This window comes from Symphalangus syndactylus, chromosome 22 (genome assembly GCF_028878055.3).
Source record: "Symphalangus syndactylus isolate Jambi chromosome 22, NHGRI_mSymSyn1-v2.1_pri, whole genome shotgun sequence".
NCBI classification, from domain to species: domain Eukaryota; kingdom Metazoa; phylum Chordata; class Mammalia; order Primates; family Hylobatidae; genus Symphalangus; species Symphalangus syndactylus.
This window is the reverse complement of record NC_072444.2, coordinates 17357970-17383116: the sequence shown is the minus strand read 5'-3', so window position 1 is coordinate 17383116 and position 25147 is coordinate 17357970. Positions and strand designations below refer to the sequence as shown.

Sequence of the window (25147 nt, the reverse complement as noted above, 5' to 3'; positions counted from 1 at the left end):
AGCCAGGGGAAGCAAGTGAAAACAATGATACACAATTTTATACTCTTCAGATTGGGAAGAATTGACAAATGTGATCTTATCAAGTGCTGGCTATGGTGCCGCCAGTAGTGTAAACTGGCACATCCATTCAAGAGAGTATTTTGGGAGTGACTAGTAACATTGAAAGTGTGCACGCCCTTCATCTGACCTATGTAATATTCTTACAAAAAACATTTAACCTGATAATCATGAGGAAGCAATAGGTAAATCCAAATTGGTGAGTATTCTGCAAGACAACTGGTCTGGATTCAAGAGCATCAATGTCATTTTAAAAAAGAAACCAGATTAAGTCTGGGCGTGGTGACTCACACCTGTAATCCCAGCACTTTGGAAGGCTGAGGCAGGTGGATCATTTGAACTCAGGAGTTTGAGACCAGACTGGGCAACATGGTGAAACCCCGTTTCTACAAAAAATAAAAAAAATTAGCTAGACATGGTGGCATGTGCCTGTGGTCCCAGCTACTGGGAGGATTGCTTAAGCCCAGGAAGCCGAGGCTGCAGTGAGCTGAGATTGCACCACTGCACTCCAGCCTGGGTGACAAAGTGAGACCTCAGCTCAAAAAAATAAATAAATAAATAAATAAACCAGACTAAAGAACTTTCTAGATTAAAGGACACCAAAGAGCCACAACAATTAGATGCAATGCCTGATTCTTGTCTGGATTCCGGATTGGAAAAAAGCCAACAAATTGGATATAAAAACCATTATTGGGACAATAGGGGAAATTTGTATGTTAGATAGTTTTACTGTATACTAGATACAGTATTGTGTTCATGTTCTTGTCCCCGCCAAGACTGATGAGCCCCCATGGACTCAGATAGTCAAGATTCTTAGCAGGCTGTCAGAGCCTTAAGAAGGTTCTGAACCCAGGACTGAGGTAGGGGTTACTTCAGGCTGAGGGGATTAGCAAAGGCTTGTGAAGTGCTAAAGCCGTGACCTGGATACTTCAGGACTCAAATCCACCCACATTGGAATTCTCTGGGTGACTGCCCAGCCCCTTTGGCAGGACAGCCAGCCACAGGCCCTGATTGTGCAGGACTTCCTGCCTCTGCAAAGGCAGTCGGAGGCTGAGCAGGGTTCTACCCGGCTGGGTCCAGGCAGAAGTTTTTCCTCCCCACCTCCGGGTTTGTCCTCATCATTGGTCACTCCCATTCACAGCTTTAAGATTCTGGAGGCCAAGAATTTGGCTCCCCCCGGATCCATGGTCTGTGGATACCAATGTTCCGACTGGAGACGGGGAGCCAGCAAGACCCGGGGCTCCGGGGTCTGCCCAAGGAAGTTGCTCATGGGAGCAGACCTCTAGAGCAGGATTTGAGGCCAGGCCAAAGAGGTTAGTTACTGATGGGGGCTGCACAAATTGGGGCTTGTGGAGGGATGCCAGCTGGGAGGGAGAGACTGGAGAAGGGGGTGTGTGGAGAGCCCAAGAGGAGGCCCAGGGGGAGGTGGGCAGGCACAGCCTCTGTTGAAGGAGTCTCTCTAAGGCTGTTGGGGTCCTTCACCTGTCATTGTCAGGCCTGGGGAGCGGGCTCTTAAGGAGGCCAGGCCACACCTCAAGGGAAGATGGAGGTTACCAGAAGGTCATACCTAAAATTACGGGCAAAACCAGGGAGAGCTGTGAATAGGCTGAGTTAGGACTTGTGTTTACGTTAATCTGAGGCCTTGCTTGGATTTCTTTCTAACCTAAACCACAGGCAAATATTCCCCTTTAGGGAGAGAACTCGCCGACATCTATTTAACATCCCTTAACTGTTGAGAGCGTCCACTGTGTGCCAGACATTTCGGTACACACAGAAAGAAACCCAGAGGAGGGTAAGATGCCCTTATAGGGAGATCTTTCTCCTGCCTTCCTCCATCTCTCTCTCTCTCTCGCTCACCTCTCTGAAGGCGGTCTAGCTTTGGGCTAAGTATACGTGGCCTTGGGAGTCAAATGGATCAGGACAACTCTGAGCTTTGTCACTGACCAGCTCTGCACAGGTGTGAGCCATTTTTTTTTTCTTCAAGCCTCAGTGTCCCAATCTGCAAAGTGCATATGATAGTAATATCTACCTCATAGGGTCACCTTAGGGATAAAATGAGAGAAGCCCCATAAAGAACTTAGCGTGGTATCTGGGCTCAATAAGGCATCAGCTATTTTTATTAGCCATTCAACAAACATTTTTTCCTAGGACCCAATTTGTGCCATACAGAGTGCTAGGTGCTGCCAGGGAGAGATAAAAGAGACACCCTCAAGGATTCACAGTCTAGTTTGTTCATTTGTTGATTGATTTCATCAGTAAATATGAATTGTAGATGATTCAGGCTCATGAGCCTAGAACCTTGGCCACCATCTGTGATCTTCCCAGGCAGAGTGACAGCCTTTCCTAGGGTTTCTCCCTCCTCAGAAAAAGAAGGGACATTACCATGTGGAAAAACAAGTAGGCTTTAACCAGTTAGAAAAAGAGAGTGGAGAGCATTTTAGGTGGAGGAAAAACAACAGAAAGAAAGAAAGAAAGGAAGGTTAGTTCATGGTAGATTTCTTAAGAATGAACAGTTTAATGGATTACATTTTTCAAAGATAAAACATGTATTTGCTATGAAGTTGGTGTGTGGATTGCCTTCTCAGCCAAAGTTATGGTGAAAGTTGAACTTGAGCCTGTTATTAACCAATAGCTGTAACATATGTATAAGCTGCAATGTGCATCCTAGGCTGACACCCAGATAGAACTAGCGGTGTGTATCTTTACAGGAAGCTGCCAATTTACAGCCTGGCTGAAACCCACATGGGGCTGCTTCTACTTCCAGATTTAATTGGTTCATCCATCCCATCATTCTTTTATTCCACAAATAATTATCAGCCACCAGATATGCATTAGGGGCTGGGTGCAGTGGCTCACACCTGTAATCCCAGCATTTTGGGAGGCCGAGGTGGGCAGATCACTTGAGGTTGGGAGTTTGAGACCAGCCTGGCCAACATGGTGAAACCCCATCTCTATGAAAAATACAAAAATTAGCCCAGCGTGGTAATCCCAGCTAGTCAAGAGGCTGAGGCAGGAGAATCACTTGAACTCGAGAGGCGGAGGCTGCAGTGAGCCGAGATCACACCATTGCACTCCAGCCTGGGCGACAGAGGGAGACTCCGTCTAAAAAAGAAAAAGATATGCATTAGGCCCTCTGCTACCTGCTAATAATATAACAAAGAACAAGATGAACGTGTTTCCTGCCCTCAGATGCTTATATTCTAGGGGAAGGCATAAGGCACATGAGCCATAAACAAGTAAGTAAACGAGAGTTAAAGATGATGGTCAGTGCCATGAAGGGGAAAAACAGAGTGACCTTGGGTAGGTAGTCAGGGGAGGCCTCCTGGAGAAGGTGGCATTTAAGGCAAGACCTGGAGGATAAAGAATCAAGGACTAAGTATTCTAGGCAGGGGGAGCAGGAAATGCAAAAGCTGTTGTTGGAAAAGCTCAGAGAGTTCAAGAATAAGTCAATTCGAGAGCACGGAATGTCAGAGCCTGCGGGCACCCTGGAGCCCATCCACTTCTCTCATGCTGGTCATTGCTCTTGCCACATATCTGCACATGACTCTGGCCTGCATAAAATGTTGCGGGGAGGGGGCCCTACAGGGCAGGGAGCACAAAACAGTTGACAGCTGTCTCCATGTTACGGAGCAGCTGAAGGGCTTATGAGTTTTCTTTGTTTTTGAACATTGGCAAAATGTAATTTTAAAAACATTTTTTACAGGATAGAACTGAGGCTTCATAACTGACGAGGCTGACTTCATGAGCTTTGACAGATCTTGTCTGCATTTTAAGTGTTTCCAACACTTAAAGATTAAGTTCCTTTTCCTGAGAAGTCGAGCAGGGGCATAGCCCACCCACTCAGTGCCCACCTCCTATGCGACATTTATTTCCCTAAAAAGTGGCAAATAAAAAGTGCCTTCCGGGGAGAGGAAACTCACCACTCCCAAGACAGCTCATTCAATTCCCAGGACACATGAGCTGTTAGAAAAACATTCTTGGATCGAGCCAAAATCTGACTGCTTAGCGCGTCCGTGCCTGGTGGGTGTTGGTTCCGCAATCTGGAGCCACATGGGACAGTTTTGATTCCTCCTACTCCCCACAGCCCTTAAGAGATTTGGAGACAGACTGGGTACCCCCAGCCACCTTCCAAACCCAAGTCAGCCCCAATTCCCCAATTCCCTCCCTTCTGTCTCCTATGATCCAGACACCACCTAAGCCTGCTCACATGGGGGCCCAGGGCCAGGCACATCCCTCTGGGTGTGGCCTGCTAGGAGCCCTCGTTCTGGGCACCACACTCCTGCCATAACCGCCAAAGACGACCACTGCCTCTGTGATGTGACTAGTACTGGGTTTGGGGGTCACGCATGTGATTGCTGAGCTGTGTTACTGACCCTGTCCTTGTACATTTCAGCTTTGGGGGTCTTTGGACAGGGCCTGTTCACTCTCTTCTTATTGAGCTCAGGTTATCTTGTTCTTGATCAAGATCAGGATAAGATCAGGACAAGATCAAGATCCAACCTCCTTAGTCTGACCCCCAAGGGCCTTTGTGACCTACGCAGCTCCATCTCTTTGGCCAGTCCTTCCCACCATTCCTGAATTCCTCCTAACCACTTGAAGAAAGTTTCTGAGCAGTCACTTGGGGGCATGTCCCACCATTCTATTAAAAATAGCCAATATTTACTGAGACCTTACTACGTGCCTAAACACCTACTGTGTATCAACTCAGAACATAGAGATGAGACAGGTACAATTATTTACCCAATTATTTGTGATGGTGAACTAAGGCACAGAGCAGTTAAGAAACTTGCCAGAGGTCACACAGCTAATAAGTGGTGGTTCCAGGGCATGGGCACCATGCATCCAGCCTCAGTCCATGGTTTGCAGCTTGTATTGGCTTATGAGGACTGACCAGAGATTCCTCCAGGCAGAGAGCAATTGTGAGGCAGACTGGACTTAAAACTGTAAGGAGCGGTTGAGGACTAGGGCAGAGCAAAACACATACCACATCTATGGGGGCAGCTACTTCTTGGCAATGGCCAGTTGTTGCCTGTAGGAGTCCAGACCCAGGATTCCTAGATCTTTTTAAAAAGAAACTGGAAATGGAAATGTGGAAGTGTGGATTTCTTTCTCTTTTTTTTTTTTTTTTGAGACAAAGTCTCACCTTGTCCCCCAGGATGGTGTGCAGTGGTATAACCTCGGCTCACTGCAACCCCCGCCTCCTGGGTTCAAGCGATTCTTCTGCCTCAGCCTCCCAAGTAGCTAGGATTACAGGCACTCACCACCACACCCGGCTAATTTTTGTACTTTTTAGTAGAGATGGGGTTTCACCACATTGGCCAGGCTGGTCTCGAACTCCTGACCTCAATTCAGGCCTGCCTCGGGCTCCCAAAGTGCTGGGATTACAGGCGTGAGCCACTGTGCCTGGCCTGGAAATGTGGATTTCTGTCTACAATCTCTTAGCATCTATACATTGGCAGCTAATTCCATTTTTTTTTTTTTTAAAGCACCGTGTAGATCAAGCAAAGCATTTCCTAGGGCTGTATGGAGCCCTGGGCTGAAAGTTTATAACCAAAAATCCAGTTCCACTCATCAGCAATTATTGGAACACTGAACCAACTTAACCAACTGTAACTCAGCTCTCACTTTTCCACCTTGTTTATATAAGGAAACCACGTGACACTCTTGTGAGATGTCTTGTGAAAATCCCAATCATTATGTCCTTACTGGGTCTCAACCTTTTTTTGTAAAGAACATGGATTTGACAGACAGATGGGTCAGGTGTACGATTCTGGATCCTCTTTTTACTAGCTGTGTGACCTTGGACGAGGTACCTAACATCTGCCCCTCTGTTTCCTTGCTTACACATTGGGATCATAATGCCCCCATGAGATTTTGTGAAGATTAAGGAATACCATGAATGCTGAACTTGCCTTGCACTTGTGGTGTAGCAAATGTTCATTAAAGACCGAGTTCTTCCCTCATTCCTTTCTGAGCCATCAGCCTTGTAATCCCCTCCAACAGGAAATGCCAGAGTGGACAGCATATCAGATGAGTTCTATAACATTCCAGAGACAGGTAAGCTCCCTGTGGAAAGAAGGATCATGGGAGACTTCCTGGAGGAGGAGGACATGATGTAGATTTTCTGCCAATGAGCCCTGGGTAATCCTGTTCCATGTGCCAGCAAACCATTTGACAAGGCCAGGGATATCTCAGCAGCTTAGGTTCTCAGGGTGAGGGAGTGTCCAGGTTTCCATGGCTACCCTTGGCAGGGCTTTAGCCCTGGGGCAAGCCTGCACTTGATAGACCCAGCAAATGACAGAGAACAAGTGTGTTTAATTTGTTCTACAAATACTTCTTGAGGATCTATAATGGGTCAGACATTGTTCTAGGTGCTGAGATCAGAAATGGATCAGAGGAGAATTTTGCCCTCAAGAGGCTTCCATTCAATTGGAGGTGGAAGTGGCTGAGGCATCTTTAATCACCGAAGTGTGAATGGTTGGATCCATTACCAAGAAAGGCGAACTGGGAAAGACTGTTTTGAGGGGACAGTGAGTTTAGTTCTGAGGTTCTCAAGGGTTATTGGGATAGAATATCAGACTCTGTCTGTCTGTCTGTCTGTCTGTCTGTCTGTCTGTCTATCTATCTATCTATCTATCTATCCATCCATCCATCTCTGTGTAATCATATTTGATGTGTGGACTGGGCAGTGGGGTGAGAATTGAGCTGGAGCCAGAGGAATCATGAATTCACTCAGCAAACTCTTACTGAGCACCTACTGTGTGCCAAGTGCTGGTTTACAGAGGTGAAGCAGACAGAGCCTACCCTCATGGAGTTCTCAGTTTACTGGAAAGACATAATCACAATAATATTTATGGTAGTTATGACTTATTGAGCACCTACAGGGTGCCAGGCACTGTCTTGGGCCCCTCTGCCTGACTTATCGAATTATCAGTGTTACTAAGCGAGGCTAGGTCTATGATTTTCCTATTTTACACAGATAAAACTGAGACCCAAAGAGGAGAAAAAGCTGGTTCAGGTGACACACGTGGTCAGAGCTGAGACACAGATTTGAATACATGTCTCTCCTACGTTGGATCTTGGATCTGACGTTGTGCTTTCTCCTGGTTCCTGTATTCAGTCATTCCTTCATTAAGCATTGTTTGTTGAGTCAAAGCTAGGGTCAAACTGCTCTGTCCGGGACACCCCCGGATGCCTGCATAGAAATAAAAGCTAAATCCCTGAACTCGGATGAGCTCATCCACAGAGTGGCTGAGACAGAGAAGGGCAACTCCACAGGGCAGGTCCCACAAACACACCTGCATTTGGGGGGCCAACAGAGATGGGATGGGGGGATTAGCCACAGGAGGGCAGCTGGCACAATGCAGCCTTGTGAAGCCCAGAGGGAGAGAGAGTTTTGAGAAGGAGGAGGTGGACTTCGAGATGAGTGCCCTGAGGGACTGAGGAGGTGACCCCCAAGCTTGGGCTATGCCAGGCTTTGGGGGTCCCTGAGGGCAAGCTCAAGGATGCAGCAGATGCCAGACAGCAAAAGGTTCAGAGTGGGGGATGACGAAGGGCGGGCTTCTCTGTTTAGAAATTTGGCTTTTAGAGAAAAAAAGAAGTAGAATTGTCACTAGAGATAAGGGATTATTTTTTTCCTTTTTGTGGCTTGGTTTTGTTTGGTTGAGAATGGCGGGGCAGGTGTGTGTTCGTAGGTAGGGGAGGAAACTGGTTGAGAAGGAGAAATGAAAATACAGGATGGGGAGAGGACTCTTCCCCATGGCTCTGATCACAGCCAGACACCATCTATGTTTGCTTCTGTCTTCACTATCTGTTTCCCACCAGCCACAAGGGCAGCTCTGTGAAGGCACAAGTTCTGTCTCATTCACCGTGGGATCCCAGTGCCTGGCAAGTAGTAGACATTTCATAAATATTTTTGATATTGAGTTGAATTCACAGGGTTCTTCTGGGAGCCCAGTGGTTAGTCCTAGGAAGAGAAGGGTTCATGGGGGCCTTAAGGAGGGGCTTCTCTCTAATGCTACCATGACAAGAGAGAGGGAGAGAAAAGTCAACAGCAAGGAGAGGCAGAAGCCAAAAATCCAAGTCTTTGGCGGGGTACAGTGGCTCATGCCTGTCATCCCAGCACTTTGGGGGGCATGGGTGAGAGGATCACTTGACCCCAGGAATTTGGGACTAGCCTGGGCCACATGGTGGGACCCTGACTCTATAAAAAATGCACAAAGAAATTAGCCAGGCATGGTGGTGCCCATTGAAGTCTCAGCTACTCGAAAGGCAGAGGCAGGAGGGAAAATGGCTTGAGCCCAGGAGGTGGAGGCTGCAGTGAGCTGTGATTGTGCCCCTGCACTCCAGCCTGGGGGACAGAGACAGACCCTGTCTCAAAAAAAAAAAAAAAAAGCAAAAAATAAGTCTTCTCTAAAAAGTGTGTGTGGGGTGGTGGCATGAGGGGTGGAATTAACAGAAGTAGAAAATGGAGAATACTAGTAGCTACCTATGTCCTGTGAGAACACTCTAGAAGGTGAGCTGTCATTGATTTATTAGCATTACTCTGCATTTGCTATGGCTCTAAGTTATAAATTTCTAAATTCATTTAATCCTAACAACAGCTCTCTGAGGCAGATGAGCTTCAGTCAGCCCTGAGGTGATGTGGCTAGTGGTGAGGAAGCCAGGATTTGAACCCAGGACTTGGAGCTGATATACAGCCTGTGATGTTACCCACTGGGCCACACACTTCCCCAACTGACATTAGTTTATATGCCTTATTTTTATTTTTATGTATTCATTTATTCATTAATAGAGACAGGGGCTTGCTGTGTTGCTCAGGCTAGAGTGCAGTGGTGCAATCATAGTTCACTGTAACCTTGACCTCCTGAGCTCGGGCCATCCTCTCACCTGAGCCTCCCAGGGTGAGCCATTGTGCCTGACCCACATGTGCCTTGTTTTATATAGTACATTCCTCACCAGGAGCCTCTGGGGTTGGAGGGGCTCATAATTCTCACGTTTTACATTAAGAACAGAGAAATGTAGTGACTTGCCCAGGGTCACACAGATACTAAGTAGCTGAGCTGGGACTCCAGCTTGCATCTCTCCAACCGCAAGCCTGGCACTTTCCCCTTCCGAGGGAAGAACTGTAGGAAGTTAGCACAGAGTCAGGTGCCAAAAAAGGGCTACCACCTGGACGTGGCAGGCAATGTTCTGGGGTGTTTCTGCAGGCATCTCCCGACTCACCCCAGCTCAGCAACGGAGCAGAAAAAGTTGGGGGCTGGCAAGTTAGGAACAAGAGGAAGAGGACGGGGACAAAGCTTCAAGTTCGGGAGCGGGGCTGCCTGTCTTCCCTGGCTGTTCCTGGGTTGAGGCTGAGCGAGACAGGATAAAATCTGAGCAGGAGCCCACGGCTGGAGGACTTGGCAAAGACCCAGTGTGGTGGGTGGGAGGGAGGCTGTGCCCTGGTGGGGGATTCCAGGGTTCCTGTTCCTGGTGGGGAAGAGCCCTGGATCGTGGGTGGCCCAAGCCCAACTCTGATCACTGTCTCTCCTGATGGCCACCTGGGCACTGTGACCTGCTTCAGAAAACAGCTGCTTCTGTGGCAGTAATCCCAGCACTTTGGGAGTGTGAGGTGGGTGGATCACTTGAGGTCAGGAGTTTGAGACCAGCCTGACCAACATGGTAAAACCCAGTCTCTACTAAAAATACAAAAATGAGCCAGGCGTGGTGGCGTGCGCCTGTAATCCTAGATACTTAGGAGGTTGAGGCAGGACAATTGTTTGAACCAGGGAGGCAGAGGCTGCAGTGAGCTGAGATAGGGCTACTGCCCTCCAGTCTGGGCAAAAGAGCCAGACTTTGTCTCAAAAAAACAACCAAAATAAACAACTGCTTCTGAATACACAGTGGAAAAAAATCCCCAGGGGTCGTGCCAGGGTGAGGGGAAGTAGGGCTTCCTGTGTGAGTTACCAGGAATCTTGGAGCTGGCCCACGCAGGAGTGTGGGAGGTGACAGGTCTTTAAAACCAGGCGGGCCCAGCCCCGGCCTCTTCTGTGGGCCTGAGGACGGAGAAAAGGTCTCACTGGTGAGGAATCTCATCTTTGGAGCTGCTTTGCCTGAGGAAGGTGCGGAGAGCAGGGCTGAGAGAGGGGCTATGAGAGGAGACACCTGGCCCCCTTGGTCAGGGGAGCAGGGCCTGGAGAGGAGTGAACCCCCATCACCTCTCTCACAGACAGCAGGAGGGCTCAGCGGCGCCTTCTGTGCAGTGAGGCTCCGCAATGTGCGTTCTTTCCAGCCAGGAGACGTGAACTGGGAGGTCCTGGAGCTGCTGCATGTGGACTTGGGGGACCCGTTCCTTGGCGACCTGGCCACATCCTGGCCTCCATATCTTCCTTTGGGCTGTCCGTCTCTATTCTCTCCCCTCTCATTACTGCAACCACTGCCCTCCTCCGAAATTCTCTCTCGGCTGTGCGCTTCCTCTCTGTGGTCGTTTGATTAAAATAGCTGAGCCCACATCCTCCTTCTGGGGCCCGCTTTGGGCTCTACTGAGTGGAGTGGCTCTCCACTCTTTGGGGCAGCCACTCCATGCCTCTGCCACCTCCGCCACAAAACTGCTTTTTTACTCTTTCCAGGGTGTTCTCAAATGCACCTGGGAGGTTGGTTTTCTCCAGGTATGGGGAGGCCAACAGATCAAGAAATGATTGCCATTTAAAAGATAGCTTGTTATTTACAGCTCCCAGAAGAGGGCGTGCTTCCCACCCAGGGGCACGCAGGAAGTGCCAGGTCAGCAGGTCAGGAGGAGCCACGGGAAGCATCGCCCAGGGCCTTTGCTGTGATCTCTGGGAAAGGCTGGTAGGGCAGGGGACACAGTTTAGGACCAGCCAGTTTGAATCATGTCAGTGGAACTCCAGGCTTCCCTAGTTGTCCAGTGTCTGGCCCTGTGGTGATTTAGGGTAGGAGAAACCTTGGCTTGGAGTGTGAGAGTGAGGGAAAGGTGGCCCGGGTGTGCCAAGGGACTGGTTATGTCAGCAGTAGGACGTATCCATACAGGCCTCAGCATCCTCAGTTCTTGCCTCCTCAGAAGAAAGAATTCTCATGCCTGTAATCCCAGCACTTTGGGAGGCCAAGGTGGGTGGATCCTGAGGTCAAGAGATTGAGACCATCCTGGCTAACATGGTGAAACTCCGTCTCTACTAAAAATACAAAAAATTAGCTGGGCATGGTGGCAGGCACCTGTAATCTCAGCTACTTGGAAGGCTGAGACAGGAGAATCACTTGAACCTGGAAGGCAGAGGTTGCAGTGAGCCGAGATGGTGCCAGTGCACTCCAGCCTGGCGACAGAGTGAGAAAAAAAAAGAATTCGACTGAGGGGCATAAGGCAGAAGGAGAGACTGAGGCAAGTTTCACAGCAGAAGTGAAAGCTTATTAAAGAGCTTTAGAGCAGGGATGAAAGGAAGTAAAGTATACTTGGAAGAGGGGCCAACCAGGCGACTTGAGAGATTCAGGGGTTCTGTTTGACCTTTGACTTGGGGTTTTATACATTGGCATACTTCCAGGGTCTTGTTTTCCTTATCCCCTGATTCTTCCCTTGGGTTGGTGGGGTGGGCTGTCCACACGCTCAGTGACTTGCCGGCACTTGGGAGGGAGCATGCGTAGTGTGTTTACTGGAGTGGTGCACATGCTCCCTTGAGGTGTTCTTCCCTTACCAGCTGAACGTCCCTAGCAGGTCATATACCAGTTAAACGCTGCCATTTTGCCTCTTCATGCGCATGTGTGAGCCCACTCACCCAGCTCCTGAGATCTTACTAGAAGCTGCTGATCACCCGCTTCAGGTGTTCCTGTTTATTGGGAGACTGCCTTTCCCTGGTGCTGGCTGTGACCAGTTATTATTTTAGAGAGACGGTTAACAATTGCCTGCCCATCACCTGATGGTCACCTGACATTCCTGCCCTGCTCCTGTCTGATCAGCTACCTACTGTCACAGTCGGTCTGCATATGAAAGGCAGGCTCACAGAGGAGCCATTTGAGGTATCTAGGAATTAACTAGCCCTGGAAGGAGCAGGCTGTCTCTGGACTCCAAGATGTCAAAGCGTCCTAAAATATAGAAAATCAAAAGCATGTTTAGTGCCCAGAGATGCTCAGAGGCAGTGGAGTAGAGTCAGTCAAAGAAATAGATTCACAGTCCTGGGCTAAACCCTTGGGGAACTCACTTCACCTGCCTGAGCCTCAATTTCCTTATCTGTAAAATCAACAACTGTAATTCATTGAACAAATGACTGTTTAAAAGGACAGACACCGGGCCTGCCAAGGTCACTGATGGGTTTAGAGAGATAGTGGATAGTGCTTGGCACACCAGAGGTGCTCAGTGAGTGGCAGTTGGTGTCCTTGTGCCACAGCTCCAGGGAGCAGCAGAGAAAGATTGGTGTGGAATGGTGGGTTCTAGGGCCATTTCTTTGACTGTTTGGAGCCCTTGGAGCAGAGGCTATGGGTGGACATAACCCTCAGGAATGTTCTTGGGATCCGGAGTTGCTGCTGGACAAGGGTTGTCCTGGAGGCCAGCTGTGGACAGAACCCTCAGGAATATTCTTGGAACTCAGAGTTCCTACTGGACAAGGGCTGGCCTGCCAGCCCAGTAGCCAGGAGCCCCGGGGAGTCTGAGGCGTGTTTGGAGGCCAGGTCTTGGGAGGTGCCAGGGGTTCAGGTTCAGGTCGCTCTGGCACAAGCGACCGTTCAACTCAGGGACTTGAGACAACAGAGCACTGAAGGGGAGAGCCCCAGGCCTGCCCAGCTATGGACAAACAAGGACTTTGGATCCTGGGAGGAAGGGAATCAGGCAGCTGCCAGCAAGGAACCGCTGAGAAGCCAAATTAGAATCAGGTGCTGGCCTGAGACACATGGAATTTCCTGGACTCTAGGCTGGCAATGGCTGTTTTTACCAAAGACAGATTCTAAGAAGTGAAGCCAAGGGCTCTGGCCTGAGAGGTAGAGCATGAGAAGGAACAAACACAGACCCCTCAAATGATTCATACCTCTGGGAAGGGAGGCTGTGTGGTGCAGTGAGGGGTGCAGAAGGATGGGGCTCGAATCCAGCCTCCACTGCTTAATGGCTGTGTGACCTCTGGCAAGGTCCCTGAGCTTTCTGAGCCTCAACTTTCCCAGTGGCAAAATGAGGACAGTAATACCTACCCCGCAGCATTCTCGTGAGCCCCCAGGGTTGACTTATTCTTTAGGCAGACACAGTGCCTGGGTCCCAGGAGAATGTCTTAATTTTATAAATTCTTTTAAAACCAAGAAGAAAGAAATGAACATAATAATGAATATATAATAATAAATCCAGCTTGGATTATATTTTTCTTTATAGCAACATAGTTGTCAAAAATAATCGTGTGACTATAGATATAAAGATATAGCAGAAAGATGCCTACAAAGGCAAAAGCGCTTGGGGCCCATAAGAGCCATAACCAGGCCCTGAAAGCCACTAGCACATTGTGGGTGCCCAGGCTTCACTGCTGAGCACCGCCTCTGGGCCAGGTACTATTCTCAGTGGTAGAATAGAGGGGTGCATCTGCCCAGCCTCTGCCTGCAAAGAACCATCAGGGTAGACATCCTTGAAAACAGGTAACTACAGCACTGTGAGCTAAAAGGAGTACGAGATATAGAATCACCAGCTTTCTTTCTGCCCTCCTGCTGTGGGCATCAAGTGCTCTGTGGCCAGGAATTTTTTTCTTCTGTCTTACATCTTTCATCAAAGGCCATGTCTAGGTTATATCAAGTCCTGCTTCTTCACATATGCCACCAAATCTCCGTTTAAGAACCCTGCCCATTCTCTGGTCCCTTTTAACCATTTTGCTAATGGGGTGAGTATGTCTGGGGCGTTTGTGGCTAAAAGTGCACTGGTGGTAGGGACAGTGTCCCTGCGAATGCTTCCATTATTGCCCCTGTGCCTCCAGGGCCCTCAGTGGACCTCCAGTTTTTTGCCTCATCTTTTCTGGCTGGACTCACCTTGTTTATTGCCCACCATGACGGGGAGTGGAATAGGTGGGGCCTGGTGGAGAGCCAGGGTGGGATCTGAATGGGCCAAGGGGGCATTGCCTGATAGACCTGTCATGTGTTGTGTTGTTTTTTCCAGAACCCCAGAGATGAAAGGCCTCCTCCCACTGGCTTGGTTCCTGGCTTGTAGTAAGTGCTGGCCCCATGACCTCCGAATGAACTTTTACCCCATGGGAGTAACAGGGTGGTGAAAAGGACACCAGCCATTGAGGTCGTAGAGACGTGGTTTTGAATCTCAGCTCTGCACTGACTGCATAGACGTCAGCAAGAGCCTTCATGCCTCTGAGCGTCTGCTTCCTCATCTGGCATGGGCTAATGCAGTCCATGCGTAAGGCTGTGGCAGGGTCCTAGGAGATATTGTACCTCAGCTGTGTAAAGGTTGTGGACACGGAGGTTATGTGGCTGGCAAATGTAGGAGGCAGATTTTTTTCCTTGTATGCAAATAAAATAAGATTTACAAAATCCCCAAATCAATCCAAATAAAAATCAAAACTCTTAATCTAAATATCCCAACCTATGATTCCTGGGTCATTCTCAGCTCAGGCTTGTCCAGCTGGGAAATGACTGTATAGATGGCTTTAGTCCCATCCTGCGGCCCCGTGACCGTATATACAACCCCCTGACAGGCTGTCCTGCTCTTTGATGTCTTGCTAGATCCCTAGAGACTCTAGGAGGAGCTGGAAGCCTGGTGCAAGGAGAGAGCCTTGGGCTCACTGTGAAACCCTGGACAGGGCACCTTTTCCCTCCACGCCTCAGTTTCCCATTTGTAAGATGAGGGAACTGGCTTCAGCGATTTTTCTAAGAGTCCCATCCTGCTTTTAGATTCTCTGCCTTATGTTCTAAAGGGTGTGAGGGGAGGGAGTGGTAGGGAAGAGGGATATATTGCCAAGAGAGACAGGAAGCTCCTGTCTGCCTGCTTCATGCAAATACATTATGAATTACACCTTATATGTCATGGTCACTTACTATGTGTCTGCCACCGTGCTCAAAATTTACATAGTTGATCTTATTTTAACCCTCATGACAACTCCAAGATGTAGCTGCTAATTTTGGGTCCCCATTTTCCAGATGATGAAACTGAGGCTCTGACTCCATTCAATATCATACTTTGAATTAGTGGCAGAGCCTGGATTTGAACCCAGGTCTGCTCATTTTTCAATTCCAAACTCTTAACCAATTCTCCATACTGCTTGCACCTCCCGTCCCACTAATGGAGAGAATAAACAAGAGACACACAGGTCCCTCCAAGCCCTGGGTGAGAGAAAGGGTAGGAGATGTTGGGCAGTGGGCCTAAAGCAGGGCTGGGCTGCCTGGGTGTCACCTGGGGACATGGGCTATCTTCCAGGTGTGCCTGCTGTGCAAGGAGGCTTGCTGGACCTAAAATCAATGATCGAGAAGGTGACAGGGAAGAATGCGCTGACAAACTATGGCTTCTACGGCTGTTACTGCGGCTGGGGCGGCCGAGGAAACCCCAAGGATGGCACCGATTGGTGAGCTGATCGCTATAACTGCCCTTTGGGCTCCAGGCTCTGCACCCATGTTTTCTTATTCAATTCCATATCAGTTCTGGAAGATGAGTATTAAAGTACCATTTTACAAATAAGAAAACTAAGCCTCAAAGAAGTTAGCTGGCGATCCCAAGATCTCAGTGGCCTAAGGTGTCAGTTGGTCGACTGTGGCATAACAAGTGGTCCTCAATGTAGTAGCTTATACAGCACTGGTCATTTACTTTGCTTATGAATCTGCCATTTGGGTAGGGCTTGTGGGGGTGTCTTGTCTCAGCTTCAGCTTGGACAACTGAGGCTGGACAATCCACCTTCCAGATGGCTCACTCCTATGGCTGGCAAGTACTCAGCATCTCCTGGCCTAGGAGCAGATCAGAGGCCTCAATTCCTGTCACTTAGGCCTCTCCAAGCATGTTTGGGATTCCTCCCAGCATGGTGACTCTTGGGTTGCAAGAGTGAGTGACCCCAAACTGCAAGACCAAAGGGTATGGTGTTTTACAGTCAGCCTCAGAAATCCCATTGTGTCACTTACACTGTAATCTTGGTCAAGGCAGTCACAAAGCCTTTAAGAGGGAGGGCATCTAGATTCCACCTCTTGATCGGGAAGTGCTAAAGTTCTAGAAGAATGTGTGAAATGGGAGATTTTGTTCCTTGGAAAGCATACCCAACAGGGTTAACAATTCTGATACTGCTAGACATATATAAAGGAAAGGGATGATCAAGCAAATGAAGGACAGATGGTTGGGGCCAAGTTTCTCACTGTTGGAGTGGGATAAGCCAAGGCAGGAAGCCAGAATGATCCACGTGCAAAAGGACTAGAGTTGGAGACATCAGTATGGACTCCTGTTTAGCTTATTATAGATGCAGATGTTTACATGTGGAAGTATGCATAGGTAGCAGTATGCATAGATATCATGGATATATTAGTATCATACTAATATAAGATGTAAGTAATAGGAGAAAATGGTGTTTCCTCTGTAAGATCTTCTCAGTTTTTCTGTAAACCAAGAATACTTTTTATGTGCAATCTGCTACACCTAACATACAGTCATCCCTCGGACTGGTTCCAGGACCCCTGTGAATACCAAAATCTGCAGATGCTTCAGTCCCTGATATAAAATGGCACAGTATTTTCATATAACCTGTGTGATCATATACTTTTTTTTTTTTTTTTTGAGACGGAATCTTGCTCTGTCGCCCAGGCTGGAGTGCAGTGACGCAATCTCGGCTCACTGCAAGCTCCGCCTCCCGGGTTCATGCCGTTCTCCTGCCTCAGTCTCCCAAGTAGCATATACTTTTTTTTAAATACACATGGGCAAATAGAAACATTCTTTTGCTATCAGTGGAGAGGGTCTAAAAGAAATGACATCCCAGTAGCAACAAGCACACTTAATGCCTAGATCTAGTTTCCAATGTCATTCTTCAATAGAAGGCCCCTTCCAAGTCATATATATATATATAGCCAGGGTTCCTTAAAGAAATGGTCAATTCTAGGACCAAGGCAGGAAATATACAAGATGAGCCTGGAACTTCTTTTAGTGCCAAAAAGTAAGGAAGTACTTAAATAAACACAAACAAAACGAAAGCCCACATTGATGGGGATGTGACAAGAGGCACCTGTGCCGACTGAAAGAGCCCCCAGTGGCCAACACTGGAACAATTTAGCAACCAAGTAAATAGCCCCAAACTCCAGTCTTATCATGAGAAAAAAGAAAATCAGACAAATCCCAATAGTGGGGCATCTTACAAAATATCTAACCAGTAGCCCTCAAAACAGTCAAGAACAAGGAAAGTGTGAGGAACCGCCAGAGCCAAGAGGAGCCTAAAGAGACAAGACCATGGGCTGGGCGTGGTGGCTCAGCCCTGTAATCCCAGCACTTTGGGAGGTGGAGGCGGGTGGATCACCTGAGGTCAGGAGTTTGAGACCAGCCTGACCAACGTGGAAAAACCCCATCTCTGCTAAAAATACAAAATTATCTGGGCGTGGTGGCGCATGCCTGTAATCCCAGCTACTCAGGAGGCTGAGGCAGGAGAATCGCTTGAACCTGGGATGTGGAGGTTTTGGTGGTGAGCTGAGATCGTGCCATTGCACTCCAGCCTGGGCAATGAGAGCGAAACTGTCTCAAAAAAAAAAAAAAAAAAAGAAAAAAAAAAGACAAGACAATGAAATGTAACATGGGATCCCCAGTGGGATCCTGGGACAGAAAAAGGACATTAGGTGAAAACTAGGGAACTCTGAATCAATTATGGCTTTTTTTTTTTTTTTTACAATTAGTGTGGTAATAATGATGTATTATTATTTAGTGAATAATTATCAATGTATCAATATTGGTTCATTAATTCTAACAAGGGTCTCATACTAATATAAGATATTAGTAATAGGAGGAACTGGGTGTTTCCTCTGTAAGATCTCAATTTTTCTGTAAACCAAGAAAACCTTTTATATGCAGTCTGCTACCCTAACATACAGTCATCTCTTGGACTGGTTCCAGGATCCCCGTGGATACCAAAATCTGCAGATGCTCTAGTCCCTGATATAAAATGGCATAGTATTTGCATATAACCTACGTGATTGCATCCCCCCAACCTTTTTTTTTTTCTTTGAGACAGGGTCTCACTCTGGTTGCCCAGGCTGGAGTGCAATGGTGCGATCTCAGCTCACTGCATCCTCGACCTTCTGCACTCAGGTGATTCTCCCACCTCAGCCTCCTGAGTAGCTGGGACTACAGGCACGTGCCACCATGCCTGGCTAATTTTATATATATATTTTTAATAGAGACAGGGTTTCACCATGTTGTCCAGGCTGGTCTCAAACTCCTGGATTTTAGCAGTCTGCCTGCCTTGGCCTCCAAAACTGCTGAGATTATAGGCATGAGCCACCGCGCCCGGCTGTGAACACATACTTTAAATCATTTCTAAATTACTTATCATAGCTGATACAACGTCAATGCTATGGAAGTTGCTGTATTGTTTAGGAATAATGACAAGAAAAAAGTCTGTACGTGTTTAGTACAGACACAAGAAAATAGGCCTGCTTACATTTTCCATCCATATTGGTTGATCCACAGATGTGGGACCTGTGATACGAGAAGTTTATTTCTGGCTCACATAACAGTTCAGTAGGAATCACACATTGGCTCCTCCCATCTTGAGTTCTGCCATCCCCTATGGCCTCAGAATCCTTTGCTGGGTCATCTCCATCCAGCCGAAGGATGGCGGCAGAGGGACAGTGGAGTAAAGTGTGGGTGGTTTGTCTGGGCAGGTCTGGAGGGGGAGTGTATTAATTCCACCTACCTCCCCTGGCGGGGACCAAATCATGTGGCCACACCTACTCGCAAGGGAGGCTGGGAAATGTAGTCTAGTTGTGAGACCAAGAGGAAAACGAGAGTCCATGACCTGCTGGCTAGAAATGAGGAGCAGGAAATTACTCAAGTCACACTACCAGATCCTCCCTGCCACATCGCGTCCACCAAGGTGGCCTCTGCTAAAGTGACGTGGTTGAATTTTTGCTCCTATTAGGGATGGGGTCAGGAGGGCACCCCTCCTACTCGGGATCTAAGTCTCTTGCACGGACAGGTGCTGTTGGGTGCATGACCACTGCTATGGGCGGCTGGAGGAGAAAAGCTGCAACATTCGGACACAGTCCTACAAATACAGATTCGCGCGGGGCCTGGTCACCTGCGGTAAGGCTGGGGCTTCCCGTTCGGGCCATTGGAAGAGCACCTGACTTTAAGTTCAGCTGCCCTAGAGAACAGCCATCCTGTATCTTGTTGTGGGAGGAGGAGTTGGGTGCAGAACTGGGACGACACGAGCAGAATTATTGCAGCTGTATCAGACCCCGAGGGTAGGGCTGAATCATCTTAGACAGCATCCACTGGGTGCAAAAGTGCTTGACATGCTTCCTTTTTCTTGATTCCTCCCCAAAATACCTGTAGAGTATGTTTAGTCTCCTCTATTTTAGATATCACGAAACGGGAAGCTCGAAGGCCTGCCAGTGCACACAGCAGGATTCAAGCTCAGGGCCTCTGAGTTCAAGGCTAAATCTGGGGATGGTTCTGCTCTATGAGAATGAGAGTTCCTCCAGAGCAGCAGCTGCCTCCACCATCAGACTGGGAGTCCCCCAGAGGAAGGAAGATGCTTCCTCTATCAGACTAGGAACTCCCTGAGGGCAGGAGCTGTCTCTTGGACTGAAATCTCACCCTGAGCAGCAGCTGTGCCCCTTCCATCAGATTCTCTATTCCCCCGATTTAGGAGCCATGCCTCTTCCATCAGGCTGAAAGCTCCTCGGAGCAGGAAGTCTATGGGGTCTCTGCTGAGACTGGAGCATGCTCTTCCCACCCTCATTCTGCTCTTGGTGTCCTGTTGCAGAGCCCGGGCCCTTTTGCCATGTGCAGCTCTGTGCCTGTGACCGGAAGCTCGTCTACTGCCTCAAGAGAAACCTATGGAGCTACAACCCACAGTACCAATACTTTCCCAACATCCTCTGCTCCTAGGCCTCCCCAGCGAGCTCCTCCCAGACCAAGACTTTTGCTCTGTTTTTCTACAACACAGAGTTCCGACTCTGCCTGGTTCCTGAGAGAGGCTCCTAAGTCACAGATGTCAGTCTTTCTCAAAGCTTGGAGGACCCCCAGGGCCACACTGTACCCTCCAGTGAGTCCCAGGAGAGTGACTCTGGTCATAGGACTTGGTAGGGTCCCAGGGTCCCTAGGCCTCCACTTCTGAGGGCAGCCCCTCTGGTGCCAAAAGCTCTCCTCCAGCTCCAGGTTGGCCATGTCTCTTTTCTTCTCTGAAGACAGCATCCTGACTCCATTTGGAACACTTTCCTGAGATGCACTTACTTCTCAGCTTCTGCGATCAGCTTATCATCACCACCACCCTCCAGAGAATTTTTACACAAGAAGAGCCAAATTGACTCTCTAAATCTGGTGTATGAGTATTAAATAAAATTCATTCTCAAGGCTAATAAAAACCACATTGGCATTTTCCTCTGCTGTGGGGGATCGCTAGTGCCTCTTTCTCTGCCGCTGGGGCAATAAACCCAAAGGTGTCTACATTGTCTCAGAGACAGAAGGGAAGATTAGTAAATGCAGGGTTTTCTGGGATGAGCTTCAGGCTTTCTCTTGGGTTTATTTCCTTAAACCTTGGGGTCCTCTCCAGTGTTGGGTCTCATTCTTCCTCGATGGGGTCGGGGAAAGATAACTGGTGATTATGCCAGTTTCAGCTTCCAGGCCAGAGAGGGTGGCATTCAAATCCCGGTGCTGGCTTCTTCAGCTGTGTGGTCTTGGACCCATTACTGAACCTCTTTGACTTTCAGTCTCTTTGAGAAAGAAACGGTCTTGTTCCTTGCAATGTAAAATGAGACTTCTAAAGCCCACCTTGATGCTGATATGGGGGATGCTGAGGTTCTAGGATTTCACACAGCAGGAATTTTTTTTAATAGGTGTCAACTGTGGGGTTTATTTTTTACAAAGTAAGGACATTAAAAAAACCAACCCATCTATCAATTCATAAAAGAAAGGACGTTCTGATACTAAGAGTGAAAGAAGAAAGGATGTATTCCAAAACAAAGGAATGTCCTTCCAAGAAAGGACCTATGGCTTCTTTATTCCGACATACCCCAAAATAACTGCATGATAAATAGGGTCTATATTTAAAAAGCTCCAGTGTTGAATGTTTTCAAAATAAAATTCAATTTTATGAGATTACCCTGAATGCACCAGTGCTTTAGAAAAGTTTGATTTAGACTCGGTGTCTATATTTGACAATGCCACACGGGGAGGGACTTAAATGCTGAATTTGCTCATGAAATATTTAAAATCAAAGCCATTTCCCAGATCCAATTTTGAATGGGTATGTGGGGGAAATTGAAGGCTTCACTCTAATCCCATTTTCCTTCAATCATGATATTCTGGATGACAGAGAAGAGAAACCCAGTCCAGATTTCTCCGTTCTCCCATGAGGGTCAGGTGGGAGGCAGTGCAGTGTTTTGCTGGTAAGTTCTGTAGGAGGGGGTGTGGGCAGGCCCTTCTCATTGGCACATCCCAGCTCAGAGTCCCAGCATCCACACAGGAGCAGGATGCTATGAGATTGTGAAGGCAACACTACAGGCTGGTGTGGTATTGAGCTGGAAGGAACCATGGAGAACCTTCATTTATCTACCAAGAAATTGAGGCCCAGAAAGTTTAGGAGACTGTCCAAAAGTCACACAGCCCATCAACAGCAGAAGTAGGATTCGATCTCAGATCCTAGCTTTAAACCCTGGGCTCTGGCCACTATCCCACATTGCCTTCAACCCCAGCCCAAAAAAGGAGCAGTTCAGGGACTCACCCACATTAGGGGTTCATCAGGGGAGCACCTGGATTCCAGCTGAGGGCCAGCTCCATGTCTTCCCTGCTGCAACCATCTCTGGATTCTGGAGGCTGTCCCCGGGTGGCCAGTCAGTCTGGGGCTCTGGGCTTCATCCTCAGTGGAGGAGATCCCATTGCTGTCTTCCACCTTGGCTGCTGTGAACAGCTCTGGGGAAATTATGAGAGCAAAGGGAGCCTCGAAACTTGGGGAAAGGTGTTCTCCTCAACTGTTGCATTTGCTGATTCATTGGCTGGCAGGAGAACCATCAGGGAGGTCATCCAATTTTAAGAGAGCTAGTGAAACATACAGACCAGATTGCAATGCCTCCCTAGCTAGATCTTTATACATCCTTAATGGACAGACTGCCCTGTACATACAGATCCTTTACTGTCATCTGAATTGGGCTTCAGGCACAAATGTGAGCCTCCAAACATAAGTAAAATGATCTCTATAAGCATATGTACAGAGGGGTTGGGCAGCAGGGAGCTCCCTTGTAGTTGTTACCAAACTGAAAAGGCCTCAAGTAAAGCCCACTGATGAGGATGGGGAAGGGAGGAGGACAGAGCTAAGGTGGGCTGATGAGGTAGGAGGTGTATGGAGCTGCTGCTGCTGCTGCTGCTTCTTCTTCTTCTTCTTCTTCTTCTTCTTCTTCTTCTTCTTCTTCTTCTTCTTCTTCTTCTTCTTCTTCTTCTTCTTCTATCTTCTTCTTCTTTCTTCTTCTTCTTCTTCTCCTCCTCCTCCTCCCCCTCCTCCCCCTCCTCCTTCTCCTCCTTCCTCTTCTTCTTCCTCCTGCTTCTCCTTCTCCTTCTCCTTCTTCTTCTTCAGATGGAGTTTTGCTCTTGTCACCCAGGCTAGAGTGCAATGGCATGGTCTTGGCTCACTGCAACCTCCGCCTCCTGGGTTCAAGCTATTCTCCTGCCTCAGTCTCCCGAGTAGCTAGGATTATAGGTATGCACCACCATGCCCAGCTAATTTTGTGGTTTTAATGGAGACAGGGTTTCACCATGTTGACCAGGCTGGTCTCGAACTCATGACTTCAGGTGATCTGCCTGCCTCGGCCTCTCAAAGTGCTGGGATTACAGGTTTGAGCCAGTGAGCCTGGCTGGAGTTTCTTCTTTGTGCGGGACACCATGTAGACATTATTAACTACCCAGTGAAGCTGCTGTTTTCATTCCCATGTGAGGGGTGGGACCTGACGACCGGGGAAGTGAAGTGTTTTGCTTGAGACCACACAGGTAATAAGGAAGAGAGGTGGGAAGGAAGCAGTCTGTCTGATCCTGAAGCCATGTTCTGTGGTCTCTCTTTTTTTTCAGGGACAGGGTCTCACTTTGTCACCTAAGCTGGAGTACAGTGGTGTGATCATAACTCACTACAGCCTCAAACCCCTGGGCTCAAGTGATCCTCCCACCTCAGCCTCCAGAGTTGCTAGGACTACAGGCATACACCACTACACCTTGCTAATTTTATTTTTTTGTAGAGCTGAGGCTTTTGCTATGTTGCCCCAGCAGGTCTTGAACTCCTGGCCTCAAGCGATCCTCCCACCTCAGCCCACAACCGTGTTCTTAGTAGAACATCACACAGGGGAAACTTGGAGCTGGGGCCAGGTCTTGCAACAGGCACCAGGGAAAACACATTTTGTTTTGTTCAGGGTGGGTGTGGCAAGTTTGGATTGTGTAACTTTAGCTAAGCTATGTTTCCCAGAATTCCTTTCCCTGTAGAGTTCTGGGTTAGGTTCTGGTTAGTTGCTGTAGTGTAGGGCCCAAGGAGATGTTTTGTTGAGATTTGGAAGGCAGATGGGAAGTGCAGTCATATTTTCTTTACACTTGGGAGCAGGGCACGGTGTGTTTGTGGCTCAGGCCCATGGATCACGAATCTGCTGGCTCGCCTTGCTGGGGTGAGCCCGCTGGATTTCTTTGTTTAACTTCTCCGACTCTTGGGCCAGATGTGTGTTTAGCTCTGTAAGTAAGGGAGCCAGCTTCCCCTGCAGGGTGCATAGGCAGTGAAGCTAGGGTGGAAGGTATTGAGACCCATCTGGTTCCTGTTTGTTCTTTTGGGTTCCATGCATTCTCCCAGGTTCCAATTTGTCCTTGCTCTCCCCTGCCCCTTCACACCCAACTTCCATTTCAGACTGTCTGTCCTACTAACTTCAGGCTGTAGCACCAGGCACAGGAGAAACAGCCTCCTATGAAGGACTAAGCCAGCAATCCCAACTGTACCAGGTCAAATCTCTACCAAAAAAGTATTGTTGTATGAGAGTACTTCTGCCTTTCTGCCTGAACTCCTTCACCTCTTCAGAATTTGGTACTAGGAGAGAGGTTTCTGAGGAACAGCCTGAAGGATGGGCTCTTTGAATTGCTTCTGGGTCATCTGGAATTGGTTTTCTTATTTGATTAGATTTAAAGGCATAAATGACTGGTTTTTAGTGGTAAGGGGAACATTGATTGACCACAGCCTGAAGAGATAAAACAGCTACTTAAATGATCACCTCTGTACACACCTGTTCAAGGGTGACCAAGTAGTTGATGGCACAGAGCACGTTAGTGGAAACAAAAATATTATTATGGGTTGGAGAACTTGGAAAAAGAAAGTGATGGTCTCAAGGCTTTAAAATCTCACTCACGATCCAGAGACAGGGCCAGGCATGATGGATTACGTTTATAATCCTCGTGCTTTGGGAGGCTGTAGTGGGAGGATTCATTGAGGCCAGGAGTTTGAGACTAGCCTGGGCAACATAGTGAGGCCCTGCCTCTACAAAATAAAATCTGCATACAGGACATGAATGCGTCCTTGCCTGCCTGTATGGAAGACAGATGCCTGTTAGAGAAAGACAGTGGAGTACTGCAAACTTAATCAAGCAATGCCTCCAATTGCAGCTGCTGTAGTTTTGTTGCTGGAGCCAATCAACATCCCCTGGCACCTGTTTTATAATTATTCCACTGCAGAATGACTTTTTCCTTATACTTATTAGTAAAACTGTCAGAAGCATTTGCTCTCAGCTTGCAGGGACAGCAATACACTTACACTTTCCAACTGTAGGACTACATCGACTCTCCAGCTGTATGTCATCATCTAGTCCAGAGGGACCTTGATTATCTTTGCATCCCACAGGACGTCAGCATTGGTGATGACATGTATGATATGTATTTGCCTTGGGGGGAAATCCCACAAGAATTCAGGGGCCTGCTACTGCAGTAGCATTTTCCAGGGGT

General features: G+C 48.1%; 2 protein-coding genes across 4 annotated transcripts in view; both read left to right on the top strand.

Moving 5' to 3' along the window:
* The window catches only part of OTUD3 (OTU deubiquitinase 3), a 139712-nt gene extending 125524 nt beyond the window's left edge, over positions 1–14188 (top strand). Inside the window, exon 11 of the transcript XR_010118942.1 lies at positions 14165–14188. The gene's annotated coding sequence lies outside the window, so the exon portion shown is untranslated. The remainder of the gene's footprint in view (positions 1–14164) is intronic.
* PLA2G5 (phospholipase A2 group V) lies at positions 1074–20574 on the top strand. 3 transcript variants are annotated; one of them, XM_055261911.2, is made up of 6 exons: positions 12652–12912; positions 13787–13892; positions 14165–14214; positions 15431–15575; positions 19167–19273; positions 19959–20574. In XM_055261911.2, exons 2-6 carry the CDS (start codon positions 13825–13827, stop codon positions 20081–20083), a joined length of 495 nt encoding a protein of 164 aa, XP_055117886.1. In that variant the 5' UTR covers positions 12652–12912; positions 13787–13824; the 3' UTR covers positions 20084–20574. The 3 variants fall into 3 exon arrangements, with proteins under 3 accessions (XP_055117887.1, XP_055117886.1, XP_055117885.1); XM_055261912.2 differs by lacking the exons at positions 12652–12912; positions 13787–13892 and adding an exon at positions 1074–1370; XM_055261910.2 differs by lacking the exons at positions 12652–12912; positions 13787–13892; positions 14165–14214 and having other exon boundaries at positions 15523–15575; positions 19110–19273.
* The last annotated feature ends 4573 nt before the right edge of the window (positions 20575–25147 follow it).

Bases quoted from the DNA above. Each gene is read 5' to 3' on its own strand.
- PLA2G5 (XM_055261910.2), top strand. The intron at 19,274-19,958 runs GTAAGGCTGGGG...GTCCTGTTGCAG, and splicing joins GCGGGGCCTGGTCACCTGCG to AGCCCGGGCCCTTTTGCCAT.